The 19,034-nt window shown below is 36.6% G+C and overlaps 3 protein-coding genes across 3 annotated transcripts; 2 read left to right on the top strand and 1 right to left on the bottom strand.

The window, feature by feature from the left end:
- Positions 1 to 1,008: 1,008 nt before the first annotated feature.
- LOC103504968 lies at positions 1,009 to 14,030 on the bottom strand. Its single transcript, XM_026820392.1, has 12 exons — positions 13,805 to 14,030; positions 13,316 to 13,462; positions 12,470 to 12,658; positions 11,580 to 11,685; positions 10,789 to 10,914; positions 10,268 to 10,434; positions 8,956 to 9,596; positions 8,520 to 8,652; positions 6,382 to 8,365; positions 2,607 to 3,962; positions 2,275 to 2,439; positions 1,009 to 2,136 (listed from the first exon to the last, which is right to left on the bottom strand). Exons 1-12 carry the CDS (start codon positions 14,024 to 14,026, stop codon positions 1,199 to 1,201), a joined length of 6,174 nt encoding a protein of 2,057 aa, XP_026676193.1. The 5' UTR covers positions 14,027 to 14,030; the 3' UTR covers positions 1,009 to 1,198.
- A 1,365-nt stretch (positions 14,031 to 15,395) lies between these two features.
- Positions 15,396 to 17,405, top strand: LOC103504967 (serine/threonine-protein phosphatase 4 regulatory subunit 4-like). Its single transcript, XM_008469274.2, has 5 exons — positions 15,396 to 15,648; positions 15,933 to 16,012; positions 16,389 to 16,495; positions 17,064 to 17,293; positions 17,401 to 17,405. The coding sequence occupies exons 1-5, from the start codon at positions 15,567 to 15,569 to the stop codon at positions 17,403 to 17,405; spliced, it is 504 nt and encodes a 167-aa protein (XP_008467496.1). The 5' UTR covers positions 15,396 to 15,566.
- LOC113465678 (serine/threonine-protein phosphatase 4 regulatory subunit 4-like) lies at positions 17,370 to 18,309 on the top strand (the record flags this gene model as incomplete). Its single annotated transcript, XM_026820402.1, has 2 exons — positions 17,370 to 17,747; positions 18,184 to 18,309. Coding segments are annotated over exons 1-2 (367 nt in total), but the record flags the coding sequence as incomplete, so codon positions are not given.
- Between the last annotated feature and the right edge of the window lie 725 nt (positions 18,310 to 19,034).

Raw genomic sequence — 19,034 nt, 5'->3', positions numbered from 1 at the left:
TTTTCAACTGTGGCGGAGGCAAACTTTATGCTACTACAGATAACAGGGTTCAATTCTTGTTAATGACAAAATAATACCTACTGTTTCAATTCAATAGTATTTGGTAAATAAATAATTCAAACAGGAAAAAATATAATAATAAAAAATAATAATACTTAATTAAAATAAATAAAAAATGGCCTCGTTGGTTATAATTGGTTCAAACTCAATAATAAATTAATGTTATACTCGTAGGTACCTGTATCTCTACACTACAATAAAAACTCTTACTATTCCACGTATGAAATAATAACAAAGAACATAAAAATCCGTAACAAAATTTCAAAGATATAATGAAATAGTTTAAAAAAAGTAATGCGCCCTATATAATATATGTACATTGGCTGCGAGGATCTACCCGCCCATCTGATTAATAAAATAAAGATAGAAATTAAACATTGAATACTGGAAAATATTGCACACATAAAAAATATAGGAAGAACGAGAATGATTATTGTCCTTTCAAGTTTTCAATGTAAAAGGTAGCTCAATTTAAATAACGTATGAAATAATAACAAAGAACATAAAAATCCGTAACAAAATTTCAAAGATATAATGAAATAGTTTAAAAAAAGTAATGCGCCCTACATAATATATGTACATTGGCTGCGAGGATCTACCCGCCCATCTGATTAATAAAATAAAGATAGAAAGTAAACATTGAATACTGGAAAATATTGCACACATAAAAAAATATAGGAAGAACGAGAATGATTATTGTCCTTTCAAGTTTTCAATGTAAAAGGTAGCTCAATTTAAATGAGGGCTGAAATGCATTCTGTCTATTAAAATACGACAACTTACTGTATGGTCAAACCACGTAGTAAAGAAACTCGTGAGAGAAATGCTTGAGGGCTGAAATGCATTCTGTCTATTAAAATACGACAACTTACTGTATGGTCAAACCACGTAGTAAAGAAACTCGTGAGAGAAATGCTTAAACAGCCACCTTCCTGCTCAACAGCAGGTTGCCTCATGGACAAAGGATACCAAATGAATTTGACCTGAAGATATTGAGAGGGGTACAAGAAGGGAGAATACTTATTTAAGTTAGAATATTATTTTAAACTTTCTGTAAGAATTCAATGACTTAGTCCATAGATGTGGTTTCTAATGATCCCTATAAAGCCTCGAACAGTAGTCTGGACAATTTTCTTGATCAAAACTTGATAGAGCGGCGAGGTAGCTTACTTCCTCCTCCATTACAAGGTATAGTCCCTGCACTAGCAGCTCTTCTATTGTTATGTTGCAGATTCTCCTCAGATATTGCCTTCAGATCAGCATTATTCTTATCAGGTATGTGAATACCGTTGGGTATAATACATGACCGAGGTCTCTCATCTGAACTAATGTGACAATTCTTGTAGAAACTTTCTTGATCCGACCGTAGACAAGAGAATTTACTCCCTTTGAAATTTTTCTTTCCTGGAATTTTCGTCCCATTATCGCTCATATCAGAAGCAGCTTCACTGTGATTGGTCAACGACTCTGAAGAATTCTTAGAGAGGTTCCCATGAGACTTGTGATAAGTCAAACTTTCATTGCTCACAGATGAGGGGGATCTCCTAACCATGACTAAAGTCTTCTTAGAACCCCCATTATGATCTGGCACGACTTGTCCTGTACTCTCACCATGTTGAACACCAAATGATGGAGAGGGACAAACTTTGACAACTTTGGTTATACTGTCGTGTGACACTTTTCGTACAGATACAATAGGAGCTTGTGAGAACTTTTTTACTTCAGAGACTGGATTTTCTGAATTGGGGTTTGTTCGTATCGTTTTGACATCTACAGATGTTAAATTATCAACTCTGGGAGGAGTTGGTATTGATTTTTTGACAAGTGCAGTTTGTTGATTAGTTTCCAAGGTAGATTCATATCGAGGTTGTTGAATCATTTTCGAAGGTGACGGACTCTTGCATACAAAACGAGATTTCATTGGAGACATGTTTGATGTATTTTGTATATGTAGATCTCCAGAAGTTTCAGCTATTGACTTTTCTCTAGTAGGAGGAGTACTATCTTCACTGAGACCAGGAATTTTTGATTCGATGATTTGAGAAATACTTCGGGGTGTTTGCATTTTGGACATTGGTCTTCTACAACTCACTTCCGAGTTTTTACTTTGGGTTGAAAGTTTACTGTTGATTTGATTCTGTGCATTGTTTTCGACAATGGCTTTTGATTCGATGATTTGAGAAATACTTCGGGGTGTTTGCATTTTGGACATTGGTCTTCTACAACTCACTTCCGAGTTTTTACTTTGGTTTGAAAGTTTACTGTTGATTTGATTCTGTGCATTGTTTTCGACAATGGTCTGAGGTGATATGGAACGGGATCTCAAGGTAACAACTTGATCACTACTTTCATTTCTACTGTAGCGAGTTTCTACTTGAGGGATTGATTCTAAGTCAGTAGGTTTCGTTTTCATTTCACCATGTCCTGATGAAATTGATTTCTTGGTAGCAGCAGAAGAATATTTCAAAGGAGAGACAGGCACTCTTGGTTTACTCAACATGGTAGCTCACTACTTTCATTTCTACTGTAGCGAGTTTCTACTTGAGGGATTGATTCTAAGTCAGTAGGTTTCGTTTTCATTTCACCATGTCCTGTTGAAATTGATTTCTTGGTAGCAGCAGAAGAATATTTCAAAGGAGAGACAGGCACTCTTGGTTTACTCAACATGGTAGTAACTTTGTTGACATTAGGTTCATAAGTGTTGTATTCATTAGTCGTGGGTCTTGGCTCAATTTTCTCCTCAGGTATAATTCTCTGTAATACTGGCATGTTATGACTTGCGCTTTCAGGTTCAGTTTTTAGCTGAATATTTTCCTGTTGCACTTGTGATGTACTACTATTGTAACTACCACTCAATGAAGGGGAAATGTCCCTCCGTTTCGAATTACTTTGCTGTGCGTTTCGTGAGCCAATTCTTACAGTGAACGACTTATTTTCTAAAATGTTTTTTCTTCTATCCGAAAATATTTGGTAGTTCGAAACTTTTTTGAGTCCAGAGCTTATGGCACTTGTTCCGGAAGTAGCAACTAAAGGTACTTTGGGAGGCAGATTTGTCACTAAATTTTCATTTGAACCAGAGATAGGATAGTTTTTGTCGTCAAAGCTTCTGCGATGTGCCGAGTGTTTATTGAAGTTATTTTCATCAGAAATGTCATTTCTCTTACTAAATCCAGGGAAGTCGATTTTACTAATTCGCTCATCATAACTTCTTCTGTACGCATGCCTCTTTAATAGTTTACTTTCTTTGAATACTCGGTTGACATTGATGTCACTTGTTGTTTTTTCCTGATCAGCTTTTGCTACTTGACCCTCATTATCTGTGTCAAGTTTTTCACCCGGATATGTCGGCGGACTTGTATCATTCTTAATGGTTTGGTTCATCACTTGAGTTTTAGGAGGGACCCTAGGCTTGATGGGAGGTGGTTTATTTTCAGATTGTTGTTTCGACACTTCAAGTAGTTGGTTTTCATTAATATTATCAAGTAGGGGTGGTGTGCTGGGTACCTTCATATCTACAAATTTACTCGGAACTTTGTCAGCGATACAACCAGCGTTATTGTCAGTATTATTTTCATAAACACTTGTATCAATTGGAGTGTACTTTTCATCAACAGAATTGAGCTTCGAATCTTGTAAAAAAGCGTTTGACTCGTGTAATAAAGTAAGATTTTGGTTTACTGGATCGTTTATCAAATTGCAAGAATCATATTGTTTAGAAGACAAAATATTATTGTTTGAAATATTTCTCGAGTTTTTATTTTTTGCTTGTTGCAAATTCAAAGTTTCAATTCGAATTTCTTCGTTTATTTCTTCAATTTTCGAATTCAATTCAATCAACTCTCGTTCAAAACTCAAACTAAGCCGTTGACATTCCTCTGGTGTGACAACTTGGTCGTTCAGAAATTTAAAGTCAATATTTAAGGGTATTTGAGTGGAATTTTTGAGTGTATGGCCGCCATACACGCCCTACATGAACGCTACGCCACTGATCATCATCATCACTTAAAGGCGAAATTTATTATTTTTTCGCAGGAAGAAGCAAGGCATTATTTTTCATTGGACGGAAAGGAAATTCACTTATCAGCAATGCGCACGAGCTCAAGAGTATTCAACGAGAGTGTTCGATTCCAAACTTACCTTGCTACACCCTTCGAAGATACCGAAAAGTAAGTCACTGGGTGGTTAGGTTGGCTAGTGAGTTACATGTTTAGGATCTGACTTATTGACCTAGAAGTCCACTCGAAAGAGTAGTTCTTTGCTATAATCACTCACTCACATCTTCAATGGACTTGATTTTTTTTTTTTTACAGATGCCACATAAGTAGTACCTTCGTTAGGGCAGCCATTCACTATCAGGTAGACCTGACAGGACGGCTGAAAAGGTCCGTCTGTCAGGTCTACCTGATGAGCACACACACACTATCAGGTAGACCTGATCAGGTCTACCTAGATGCCACGTTTGAACCGTTCAACTTAACTCTGTCATCAAAGAAACTAATTGCTACTGACGGAAACATTCATATATTTTACGACTGTGAAAAGCGTAAGTTGCCTGAATATCAAATACCTAGTCACTCCAACCAGTCTTCATTGCATAGGGAAAACCGGTATAAGAGTCCAACAGGTCTACCCGGTAGACCTGATCAGGTCTACCTGTCGGTCAGCCACTCACTAGTGGCTGGCTTTAGGATTTGGGCTTCTTATGTATTTTATTTCTCCTATCTCCTTACAGATTCTCAGCCACTGATTTTACTGTATACCAAATCCAAGAATCCCGGCAAGGAAGCAACCATGAAGAATGTCCTCGATGTTCTGGGTAGGAATGGTTTGAACGCTCATGATTTGGCTTTGACCTACTACGACAACAATGGATGCAAGTGGCCCGAGCTTGATGATTTCAATAGTTGCAACTGGGGTTGTGGCTGTATGAAGGTACCCAAGAATTTGGCCAAACATCACTGAGCGAAGCGGCGAGAAAATTAACTATCTATGACATAAGATTACACAATAAATAAATTACATACATACTTGATTTATTAGTTAGAATTAGACCGACCCCTGTAAGACCTTGTTTAGACTGCGAGAGTAAAGCGACTTTTCAATCCTATCCCAGCAGGATAAACAAGGTACAATTCTATTAAGCAGGGGCTACAGCTACACGTAACAGAGGTTACTTCTTTAAAATAGACTGGTCACTGATGAATAAATGACATAAGATTACACAATAAATAAATTACATACATACTTGATTTATTAGTTAGAATTAGACCGACCCCTGTAAGACCTTGTTTAGACTGGGAGAGTAAAGCGACTTTTCAATCCTATCCCAGCAGGATAAACAAGGTACAATTCTATCAAGCGGGGGCTACAGCTACACGTAACAGAGGTTACTTCTTTAAAATAGACTGGTCGCTGATGAATGGTCGCTTTAAAATAGACTGGTCGCACGTAACAGAGGTTACTTCTTTAAAATAGACTGGTCGCTGATGGATATCATAAGTTACAAGCTTTTATAATAGAAAGTAGGTACGTACCTACCTAATAACTACCCAATAAACTTAGGTAGGTAAGTACTTACCTAATACATATCTTGACTTTAAGGACAAAAAAAAAAAAAAAAAAAAAAAAAAAAAAAAAAAACCGTATGTTTTCCACGAAATAAAACATTTTCTGTATTCAATATGAATAAAACAAAACATATTCAAGACAAAAAATATTAATAAATATTTAACCAAGAAAAAATAATTATAAATTAAGTACATAAAAATAGATACTATCTACGTATAAAAATATTTTTTCTTCCAATAGTAAATTCATTGAACAAGCACCTTAGTGGTATAACAGGAGCACCAATATAACACCACGATATAATCGCTATCAATTTCAATTCAATCATAAAATGTCTTTTAAAAAATACCTACTAAAATCTGTATGCTGTAAGAACAATCAAATGCCTACCTGGAAGCAAAGAGAAAGGAATAGAAATTCATTGAAAATTTGTACATAGTAAAAAAGACTAGAGAAAAATAAAGTAAACTCAACACATGTATGTACATCTGGAATTTTCGTCCCATTATCGCTCATATCAGAAGCAGCTTCACTGTGATTGGTCAACGACTCTGAAGAATTCTTAGAGAGGTTCCCTTGAGACTTGTGATAACGACTTATTAGCCAAGTAGCCCACTGGAGACTGAAGGGTTCTTTTTTATTGAGTAACTCACACACTCTTTACGCAACATCTCAAAAGTACCTATTTGTCCAGGAACTTTTAACATTAATTTGCAATGTACACTCACAGTTATACCTCAATATCGTTCAGAAACATCACTTTTTTCTTATCAAGGTTGGGTGATCTTTTTATAATACTGGTGGGTGGTAAGATATAGTTTTCATTCGCTATAGATATTTTACCTCCTTTCTGAGGGTAATTATTTTCTGGTGCAGTGACGTCGACCTTCAACGGGCTAATAGTGCTAATACATTGTGGTAGAGGGCTTGTGTTAGTAGATTCCAAGTTAAGATATAAATCAATGCTTTCAACCTCAGTGGTTAGGTTCAATATTTTCTGAGTAATATCACCATCACCACAAGATTCCCTAGAAGATGGTTGCTCGTCATTGAGTGAAGGAATAGGTGGGAACAATTCTTTAGGAATCATGTTAGTTTGCTCGTGACAATTTAAATGACTGGCGTTATTCTTGCTGGAGATATTTTTATCATTATCCTTACAGTGGCTCATGTCTATTTTGGAAGCATAAGTAGCTTCTTTACCAATGTCTTCTCTTTGTGTTTTCGAGATTTCCTCCTGTTCCGAAACATTTATAAAACTATTACGAGGAGAATCTACATGGCCAATCTCAACATCGGAACAATTTTTATTTTTGTAAAATATGAATTCATTATTTTGTAAATCAATATGGTTGATTTTGGACTGTCTCGTTACATGACTGGGGTATTTACTATCAACTGAATTTTGGTCCGAGTTTATTTCTACAAGTTTACCTGGAGCTGTAGACATGGTTCTATCTAAATTAGGGATCAGTTTATTATCTTCTAAATTACTCTCCTTGTTTTCTTTCATATTTTTGTCCGTGAACGTTACAACTGTTGCTGAGTTTGAGTTACTGCTGTCTTTGACACTGCTGACAGCATGATTTGAAACATTAGCTTGATGATTAGGAGATGAATAATGCACAATATTTGCATTCATCTCAGACAATGGTCTATTGTCATCTTTTTGGGTGGGTGGTTCAGGAATTTTAGGTTTTCTCAAAATCAGACCGGGTGATTGATTTCGATATGTCAACTTTTGAGGTCGCGGCAGAGTGTTATTGATGGGTGATTGAGAAGCAAGCGACTTGTCTGTACCAAGTGAACTCTCACTTCTAATGTTTGAATTAGAAATCAAACTGTTTTCTTTTTTTAAACAAGATGCTGAATTTTTTCGCTCGTTTACTTCTTTGGGTTGATACTTGAGAGTTTGACCTTTGAAAAACGTTGTCAGAAGACTCTCTCGGTCAGAAGGTTGGTACATGCTTTTTCTCTTGTTTTGAAAACTTGGTACAAAACTTGGTTTTTCAACTTCTGGGTTCATAATGTTGGGTAGAACAGGATGTTCTTTATACTCAAGCTGTGCAGGCTTGACCTTTGAGTCCACAAAATCATTCGAAGCTTTTTCATCTATTGGGCGAATTGGAATTTCAGCAAGTTTCTTTTGAGATGAATAATAGGATTCCATAATATGGACACTCTTTCTTTTTTGATCTTTTGGAGATACTAATGAGCGATGAAAATTGGGTTGGATTAAAGATTGCTGTTTTCTCAAGGTTTTACCCTCAGTACTTGGTTCATCCTTGGGTTTCGATACTATTTGGAGATCTGGACTTGTAGTTTGTGTAGGTTTACTACTTATTTCTTCCCTTTTTTTCACTCCAGTAGTTTTTGAAGAAAATGCAGGTTCTATTTTGGGACAGACAGTTTCTTTTGAAGAGTTCCCAAGAAATCTTCTGACAGTTTGACTACCATTAGGAGCGTCTTTTCTAGATGACTCTGTATATTGTTTGGCTACACTTTCATGGTGACTTAATGTACTCATAAAAGCTAACTTTAATTTTGACCCAGGACTACTATTGTTTACAATTGATCGATTTGGTTCATTTTCTTTAACATTATTCTTTGGTTTAAACATTTGGTATTCCAGAGTACTACTGCTGGTTTCATATTGCTTATTACTTTGGTTGCTATTATGAACGTAGAGCTCATTAATATTTTTTGGTATTTTTTCAAGATCACTGACGTCATTTGCCTGTAAATTGTCAGTTAGTTTTGATAGTGGGAGAGGACTATCGCTTGGTTTTGGTCCATTATATCTGGTTCCTAATGCATTTTTACGAATAGGAAGAGGTGGGGCAGAGTTTTCAATGACATTATTGTCACTATCATTAGATGACGTCATTTGCCTGTAAATTGTCAGTTAGTTTTGATAGTGGGAGAGGACTATCGCTTGGTTTTGGTCCATTATATCTGGTTCCTAATGAATTTTTACGAATAGGAAGAGGTGGGGCAGAGTTTTCAATGACATTATTGTCACTATTATTAGATCGATAACAAGTCAAACTTTCATTGCTCACAGATGAGGGGGATCTCCTAACCATGACTAAAGTCTTCTTAGAACCCCCATTATGATCTGGTACGACATGTCCTGTACTCTCACCATGTTGAACACCAAATGATGGAGAGGGACAAACTTTGACAACTTTGGTTATACTGTCGTGTGACACTTTTCGTACAGATACAATAGGAGCTTGTGAGAACTTTTTTACTTCAGAGACTGGATTTTCTGAATTGGGGTTTGTTCGTATCGTTTTGACATCTACAGATGTTAAATTATCAACTTCATTAGATGTACCCCATCTAGACATATGGGCTTGTTTCTCATTTGTTGAAATATCGTTATCTATTTGATTAGATAAATTTTCATGGTGAACAACTTTCTTTGGTATCCCAAATTTAGAGTTACCTTTATGGTTTATCAGTTGAGGTGCGAAGTTACCATTGTTATCAAATGTGTTGTTTACGAATGAATGACCGTTATCATGTGTAACATTGTTACTCGCACTACTTTCTTTATTTTGTGTAGCAGACACATCTTGTGATTTGTTTAAGCTCACATTTATATTACTAAACGACTTGTTCATATTAGATGTTACATTGATTTTACCGTCACCCACACCACCTTCGGTAGTTGAGCCACCAAGACTCGAACTACTGTCTCTATTGACATTCTGATTATAGTTTTCACTCATGGGCGTAGAATTCAAAGGGATACCTGCATCTATTAGGAATTCCTTCTCAATGCTGGCTTTCATATAGGGATGAATCATAACTGCTCGGTTTGGTGATTGTTGAGCTGAACTGGTTGGACTCATTGTATCATTCGGTGGGATTTGATCTACCAGATCTTCTTGAACAACCAGTGCTGGTTCAATGAGTAAATTCAACAAAGCACTGGCTCGCTTTTCCTTCAATTTACTTACCTGAAAGCAAATATGGAAACACAGGAAATTAATAATAAATGCAATGATTAAAAGAAAAGTGACTGCTTGCTCTATAGAAATTCTCACCATGAATCCACCACTTGCACTCATAGGCCAGCCACTCACTATCAGGTAGACCTGATAGTGTATGTGGTCATCCGGTATCAGGTAGCCCTGACAGACGGACCTGATCAGGTGTATATGTCAAGTCCTTGCTCTATAGAAATTCTCACCATGAATCCACCACTTGCACTCATAGGCCAACCACTCACTATCAGGTAGACCTGATAGTGTATGTGCTCATCCGGTATCAGGTAGCCCTGACAGACGGACCTGATCAGGTGTATATGTCAGGTATCGTTCAGAAACATCACTTTTTTCTTATCAAGGTTGGGTGATCTTTTTATAATACTGGTGGGTGGTAAGATATAGTTTTCATTCGCTACAGATATTTTACCTCCTTTCTGAGGGTAATTATTTCATGTCAGGTATACCTGATGGTGAGTGGCTGGCCTTACGTTCATATTGCAACAGTTTAATTTCCTGTACTCGACACTACATCTATCACCTAAATGGGAACTATTGGCATAATGGGACTTTTTAGACTTAGCTGATAGGTTTATCTTCACCTGATGAGGACATACTACAATCCATCAGAAGGTTTCACTTACCAAGGAGTTCACATTGGCACTCACGTCCACATCTGGGTCAGTTTTGAGTTCCCCCAGACATTGGTCAATCCGGGAAGTGAGTCCTGGTTCTGGACATGACATGAGACGTACACTAGAATGAACCAGGAGACTAGACACGCTGTAGCGAATGTTGGCCACGGGATCCGCTGAAATAACGAGGATAGAATGGAATAGGGAAGAAGAAAGAGGATGCTTTGTTTTCCAACTTCTAGCGCAACAACTATCTAGCCGGTATAGTAGGAGTTGGACGGAAGAGAATGACCCAGGCATTCATCCCACCCCTTGGAATTTCGTTCACATTTATTATTACTATTATTATTATTTTTTTTTTTTGTGGGGGATATGAAGGATGCAGAAAACGACGAGGGTAAGGAAGTATTGAACTAGGTTAATTAATATTATTATTATTATTATTATTATTATTCATACATTCCTCTTAGAGAGTAAAGGGTTGATATGGATTTACCAAACACCAAGTTACCAGCTATAAAGGTTCTTACCTGACAGAAGAATAAGGGACGGTAGGAAATACTTCTTGAACTCTTCAAACGATAACATTTGAATAGTTTGATGACAGATCTTGACAAACAAATTCCGATCGTAGAAACTTCGACTGCAGTACAAATCTGAAAGATAAGATGTCGTTGAAATTAAAACCAAAAGGGATAAGAAATCAAGCTTTGGTGAATTATGTATTTCAATATTTAAAAGGAAGACAGGGCATGTGAATGATTTTTTTACTCGTAAATTAAAGTATAAAACTATTCAACCCATCGTTAAAAGCCAAGGTGTTTTTTTTTTTTTTTTTTTTTTTTAGATACTTTATTTATTTATATTTCTTAGAAGCTTAGATAAAGCTTAGGTTAAGAAACTCTCTGTAAAAAAAAATTGATATCAAATAAAACATACCTATACTTATTCTTATAGCATTTGTTCCATATTTCTCATCAAACCACTGAACAGGGGGCTTTTACTGACAATGAGGTCCTTTTCCATCTCATATACATAAGAAGGTACCTATTATTGGTATTGGCACTAACACATCTGAGTTCTTTGTGTTATTATCATACAGCTAGATCAGTCAATATTTAAAAGGAAGACAGGGCATGTGAATGATTTTTTTACTCGTAAATTAAAGTATAAAACTATTCAACCCATCGTTAAAAGTAAGGACATTAATCCGACCTTCATTAGACTGCGGCGGTAAACATACATTTCCGTCCAATCTCAGCAGGGTAAACAAGGTATGTTTTAATCTCATACTTCTTTGAATGAACTCGAAAAGACTTACCTTGGTGAATTCTCGAAATACATTTCGAGGTCAGGTTGTCATTATTGATTTTGATCAGGAGGACCAGTAGGGTTTTACTAGCAGCTAGTCTGGAAGGTATTGGGCGCTGTGAAATACAAGAAATTAGATATACAAATCAGTATTGACTTCATTTGATTCAAGGCTCGAGTCCTATACCTTGTTCAGACTGCGAGAGTAAAGGGACTTTTAGGGCCGAATGCACAGTCGTTCCTAAATGATTTAGGTTCCCTTTTTCCTTAAGATATGTAGGTACCCACATATCTATGGTAATTTATACAGGGTTAAAAAAAAAAAGAAAAAAAAAAAAAAAAAAAAAAAAAAAAAAAAAAAAAGGATGGGTATTTTTTTTAGCAACACATTCCTCAAAAAAACATCAGTTAGAGGTTGGAAAATGCTGTGTGACCCTCTGTGACACATATATGAAAACCTAGATGAGCGCATGTTTTTGCATAATTTTACAGTTTTCTGGCATATTCTTGCATATATTGACCATTTTTGGTGCATATTGCATACATATTTGGGCCATTTTTTCGTGCATATAATCCGCCCCTACTTATGGCCATTTTAGGCTTTCAAGCGCCCCCATTTAGAATCAAGATGGAATGTGACGATTTTAAGGCCAAGGGTCACAAAGTAAGTTTTAAACTCGGTTTAAGTTTAACGCTCAGATTAGGCAATCCGATTGGCTCTCTTTTTTTAATTTTAGATTATTTAATCCGAGGGTTTAACTTAAAGGAGTTTAAAATCGCTTTGTGGCCCCGGACTTAAGTAGCCCATGTTACTGTCACACGTTTTTCGTAGATGTTCTGCATAAGTAGATATCTTATACCTTCAAAAGTGGACATCTTATAGTTCTCATAGTCACTTACACTTTTCTTGATACGATAGAACAGAACCTCCTGAAAGTGATCCAGCAGAACAGAGGCCGAGAGGAGACCCACCAGTCTTTGGAATTCTTGCATGAGTAGAACGTGTAGTCTCCACTTGTAGCATTTGCTCACAGTATCCTCGCATGTTTTCAGAGATGCTATCAGTTTCTCACACAGTACTGGACAATCCTGGTGAGTTTAGGAGAGAGGAGTGGAGTTAACACCAAGGATTAATTAATTTCATTTATTAAGTTTCCATTTATTATTTGTTCAACATAACTCTCAGAACATACTGAATTTTTATAAATGGTATACCCATACGTATAAGCAGAGTTTGTGTCACGGATGGGATTGAAGACTAACGTCTTGTTTATACTAAGGCCAGCCACTCACTGTCAGGTAGACCTGACGACAGGTACACTTGATCAGATCTGCCTGATAGTGTGCTCACCAGGTATCAGGTAGACCTGACAGATGAACCTTTTCAGCCGTACCTGTCTACGTGATAATGTGTGCTCATCAGCTGTACCTGTCAGGTCTACCTGATAGTGAGTTGCTGGCCTAAGGATGGAACCAGTTACCTTGGAAGTTAGAATGCCTTGTAAAGGCTAGGTCACGGGTTCGATTCCGTGACAAACTTTACCCTAAACAGAACAGATAGGTAACCAAGCTTTCTTCTATCCTGTCGCCAGCCTAGCTAGCTTAGTTGGTAGCGCGTCTACCTTGTAAGCGTTAGGCCGCGGATTCGATTCCCGCCCGGGGCGGATTTTATCCTGATGGGATAATAATAATAAAATAAAAAAAATCCTATCTAGTCCTCCCTTCTTCGATTTTGGAATTACCTACCTCTGTTTCATTGGTCTGCAGTATAATGGATATCATGGAGAACAAGTTGGGTATCAGAGAGTGAAACACTTCAAGTTTCTCCTGGAGTAAAATCACGAGAACTTCTAACAAGAGCTTTCTACTTTTCCCGTCACACGTTTTGATAACCTGGAGAACAAATGGAAATATTCAAGTGAACTAACATGCCATACTTACAACTTACATAGGTACCTACAGTTAATTTATTTTTAAATTTATTTGAATTCAATATTATGGAATGGCAATAATTACATCCCAGATTCTACCGTCTTCATAGGCCGCGAAAATTTCCTGATTTCACCAATCAGAGTGATTTTTAGCCCATGGGCTGTATGGGCAGAATAAGGCTAGGAAGAATAAGGAGGTCTAGATCTAGATGTCTGTATTTTTCGTGTCTCATTGGACCCTTTTCTGATTTAAATCCATAGTTTACTGAACTACTATAACAAGAATTGAAACTTATAAAATTACCTCAAACAGGGTGGAGCACAGAATCTGCCTGACAGAAGTATACGGACTAGTACTCAGGGCCAGAACACAGGATACGAGGACTTTGCACAAATCAGGGACGGACTCAACAAACAGCATCATGGGGACCAGGCTGGATGAGAGAAAGGTGTCGATAGGCTCGCTATCCACTTGACACAGAGTGGCAAACTGGGACACAAACCAGGCCTTGTCTTCAAGATCCATATACTCTGTAAGAAGTTCCATGGATAAACGCCCGTTAGTGTATTATTACAAATAAAAACGATTTAAGACCATATGAAGAAAAATCTCGAGCCTCTTTTCAAGTTAGCTTGGAGGGTAACAATTGCCTCCAGGCTAGTTTGGAGGGCAGGGCGCCTGCTTTGTAAGAGCTAGATCGCGGCTTCGAATTAAGCCCGCGGCAAACTTTCTCTTCATCATCTGTCACTTTAGGAACTGTGTTTGATGCCATCAGGACCCCAAAACTTTCAGTGTTAATCATTGCACTGGTACCTGAAGTAGGTATGCTGAAATAAATAATTAGAAAACAATATTAACTGATCAACTGATTCAAACAAAACCTCAATGTGTACATACTATAGAAGCCTTGGATGTGATATTTCTTAAATTATGTTGCTCCAAAGTCTACAATATTGTTGATCCACATATTTTTGGACATATTTCAACCTTGGCTTTAAAGACACAGTTGGTACCTGGGCTTAAGATTTATGTCTGTCAGACCATGGTCTCAAGCTTTCCTCACCTCACATATCAAGACAGTCTGACAGATCAGACAGATGGGCTCAGTGCATTTCATACCTCTAAGATTAAGGATGGTCTTCAGGAATTTCTGATGCATGTGTTTAAAATGTGTGTGCAAGCTGTGAGAAGACCTCAATTAATTCCAAGTAAGTAGGTACTAGAAATGTGAGGCTCTCTTTTTAAATTATTGAAGAGGTAATTTAGGTATCTTACCCAGATAGAAGGCATGTTGAATGTTTGGTTTTCCCTCATTAGTCATCATTTCACTGTGCTGTATTCCAGTGAGTCTTGTTTCAAGTTTTGAACTTATTTTGACAACTCCACTCCAATTTCAACTTTGCTTTGCTGCTGTAGCTGTACAAGATAGTAGACTGAAGAGCATGCACAGAATTCAGAAATGAAAAGAGGTGAAAGAAGAAAGAAAAAGAACTGAAAGACAGGAACTCAAAAATCTCAAAATTTTAATTTAAATTTTTTTCTATACAAAAATATTCCATGTTGATAGGAAGGTACAGAAATATTATGCTTCACTTTTTTCTAGTTCTCTATGCTATCCACACAATATAACCACCTTGAAGATTGAAGAAGTGCGCGTCAAAATAACGCGCACGCACAGGCTAGTGAAGAACACAGGCACAGGCAAAAAAAAGGAACAAATTTTAAATTTTCACGAATTTCACGTTCGTAACTTCGTAATCAATCACAAGACACACTTCATCTTAAGCCCAGGTACCAACTGTGTCTTTAAAGCCAAGGTTGAAATATGTCCAAAAATATGTGGATCAACAATATTGTAGACTTTGGAATGGAGCAACATAATTTAAGAAATATCACATCCAAGGCTTCTATAGTATGTACACATTGAGGTTTTGTTTGAATCAGTTGATCAGTTAATATTGTTTTCTAATTATTTATTTCAGCATACTTCAGGTACCAGTGCAATGATTAACACTGAAAGTTTTGGGGTCCTGATGGCATCAAACACAGTTCCTAAAGTGACAAGATGATGAATTCTGAAGATGAGAAAATCAATTCTCATCTCCAACACATAAATTTAATTCAGTCACTCAATGTAGCCAAACTTGGTAAGTGTTTGAATTCAAATAATTGATCCTCTGAACTGTGCACTGTACCTAATCATTATAATGAACCTAATACTAGGGTGATGATCTAGCTAGAAGCTATTCCTACTAGAATAAATTCTACACTAATTCACATGGTTGGAGTAAATTTTCAGCCAGCCTAAAATACTTAGGAAAAAAAAAAAAAAAAAAAAAAAAAAAAAAAAAATGTATATCAGGGCATCAGGGGTTATCAAGTACCTATGCTTTATTTTAAGCAATATTTTCAAATCCATTTATGATTTCAGATGATGATCACATCAATTTCATTGAAGACTTAATACTGAAGGACTTGAACTCAATATGTATTCAGAACATCTATCATATGGTATGTTATTTAGAGCATGCTTGAAAAATAGGTTATTGAGAATTTATGGGTAAGCCATTTCTAACTGTTATGCAGAGCCAAAGAAACTCTCACCCATAATAGAAAAAGATTTAGGGAATGGATTGGCTTATCCAACTGTTTTACTATGTTATGTGAAGAAAAAAAAAAGTGCTTATAACCTAGGTGTTGATGAGCACCACTAAAATAATAGAACAGATAGAGATAAATAGTTATGAGAAAGAAGGAGAAGGGGAATGTTTTTGAACCATTCATTTTAGTAATTCAGTACACGTAACACGTAATATTAGCAGAGTATTGATTATTTTACCAACTAGTTTCAAAATGTTGTTTCACTCATATTTTTCTTCCCCCTTAGATTTTACCCTTGGCCTTGTCCTGGGCAGAATATGACTCCCCTGTCAAATTGAAACTACTGAGCTGTAAAATCCTGGGTGAAAGCATTTCCAACATTGATGACACCTTGTAAGTAATTCAGTAGAATAAAATACTAAAGCATAGTAAAAAAAAAAAAAAAAACTTAGAAGCATATTTTAAAAAAATGGGGTATTGTGAACATTTAATTTCTTTGTGGTCTCACTGATCTAGCTGTATGATAATAACACAAAGAACTCAGATGTGTTAGTGCCAATACCAATAATAGGTACCTTCTTATGTATATGAGATGGAAAAGGACCTCATTGTCAGTAAAAGCCCCCTGTTCAGTGGTTTGATGAGAAATATGGAACAAATGCTATAAGAATAAGTATAGGTATGTTTTATTTGATATCAATTTTTTTTTACAGAGAGTTTCTTAACCTAAGCTTTATCTAAGCTTCTAAGAAATATAAATAAATAAAGTATCTAAAAAAAAAAAAAAAAAGCATGCTTGGGTTCGAATCCCATTCTCGTCACCAATTTGGTAGCTTTTTATCAGAATGAATGTTAATTAATCTAAGCTCACTGGCTATTACACAATTATACATCAGTAAGTACCTATCTGTTTTTGTTGTTTATGGTGTTTGTGTTATCAACTATGAAATATGTTCTCTAGGGTACTACAACGTGATATTCTGCCCATCACGCAATATCTTCTTCAAGATACTCAACCTGAGGTGCGTAGCTCAGTGTGTAGGCAACTTCCTAGTCTTCTATGCAAGGTAGATCAGCTCAGTGAGAATCTGCTCCTTACCAGTCTTCTGGATGCAGCTCAAGATAATTCAGCCCAAGTCCGATGTGCTGTTCTGGATGTGCTCATTGACTCTGAGCCATATATTTTTAAAGGTAAGCAGCTAATCCATATTTTAAATAAAGGTAAGCAAAAAAAAAAAAAAAATGCATGCTTGGGTTCGAATCCCATTCTCGTCACCAATTTGGTAGCTTTTTATCAGAATGAATGTTAATTAATCTAAGCTCACTGGCTATTACACAATTATACATCAGTAAGTACCTATCTGTTTTTGTTGTTTATGGTGTTTGTGTTATCAACTATGAAATATGTTCTCTAGGGTACTACAACGTGATATTCTGCCCATCACGCAATATCTTCTTCAAGATACTCAACCTGAGGTGCGTAGCTCAGTGTGTAGGCAACTTCCTAGTCTTCTATGCAAGGTAGATCAGCTCAGTGAGAATCTGCTCCTTACCAGTCTTCTGGATGCAGCTCAAGATAATTCAGCCCAAGTCCGATGTGCTGTTCTGGATGTGCTCATTGACTCTGAGCCATATATTTTTAAAGGTAAGCAGCTAATCCATATTTTAAATAAAGGTAAGCAGCCAAGCCATATATTTATAAAGATTCCTAACTGGGGTGGATTCTTTATTTTTATAAAAGAAAATGAGCGTTCCAATGGCGTTTTTATTTCGTAGCCATGAAACAACTTCTACCTTGGACTCCTGTGGTCTGTGTCATAGCATGCCCGTCCCACAGTATGCCTCTCATCAGATCATCAGATGCGCGAGATGACCACACTTTTTCGTACCTGCACAGGCAAGGATGTAAAAGAAAGTGCTTTGAAGTATTTAGTGCAACAGTTTCGACAATCTTTAGGAAGACATAACTACAAATAAGCCAACTTCTCTCTCCCATATGGTGTCCCTAGGATATCTTTATAAGAATGATGAGTGTTCTATCACAGACGAACTCACTCTTATTTTATTTCTCCATATTTTAGGCTATATCAAGGCACTGATTCTCCCCACATTGAAAAAACTAGTGGAGTCCTCTCTCCTTCCTTCACAAGATGAGTTCCTCCTTCATGTGTCCAAACTATACAGCAGACTGTGCAATACATATAAAGGTAAAGCATACTTTCAATAACTCTAAATCTCATGTTGTAGGCTGTAGGGGAAAAAAAAAAAAAAAAACATTTTTCAACATTACCACCTAACCCTTAGAGCTCCATTATTGTGTGGTCAAATTCTCCAATAAATGAGGATAAAATTCCATGCCTCGGTTGGTATCGAACCCGCGCCCTCCTGTTTACCAAGCGAGCGTCTTAACCACTACGCCACCGAGGCAGAATCGCACTAAATGTTCGATATCAGAAACTTCTTTTTTTTATCGTTTACCAAGCGAGCGTCTTAACCACTACGCCACCGAGGCAGAATCGCACTAAATGTTCGATATCAGAAACTTCTTTTTTTTATCCTTATGTGAAGAACACAGGCACAGGCAAAAAAAAGGAACAAATTTTAAATTTTCACGAATTTCACGTTCGTAACTTCGTAATCAATCACAAGATTCACAAGACACAATACATGGGATTTTTGTAGGTAGGTAAATAGGTATGTAGATGTAGGTAAATAGGTATGTAATCTAAGTTTCGATTTTTTTTTTTTTTTTCATGGGAATTTGGGAAAAAGTATGGTAATGGTAATGGACGATTTCGACCGTAAAATCTCCAATTAAAGTTTAGTAAAATGCACCCATTGCTTACACTGTTTAGTTTACTCAGGTCAGGTCTTAGGTAGGTACATATTATTTACACTCTGTATCGTCGCAAGGGCCAGCCGTTAGCGCGTT

This window comes from Diaphorina citri, unplaced genomic scaffold (assembly GCF_000475195.1).
Source record: "Diaphorina citri unplaced genomic scaffold, Diaci psyllid genome assembly version 1.1 scaffold143, whole genome shotgun sequence".
NCBI classification, from domain to species: Eukaryota; Metazoa; Arthropoda; class Insecta; order Hemiptera; family Psyllidae; genus Diaphorina; species Diaphorina citri.
The sequence above is the reverse complement of the archived record's forward strand: the minus strand, read 5'-3'. Positions and strand labels throughout refer to the sequence as shown.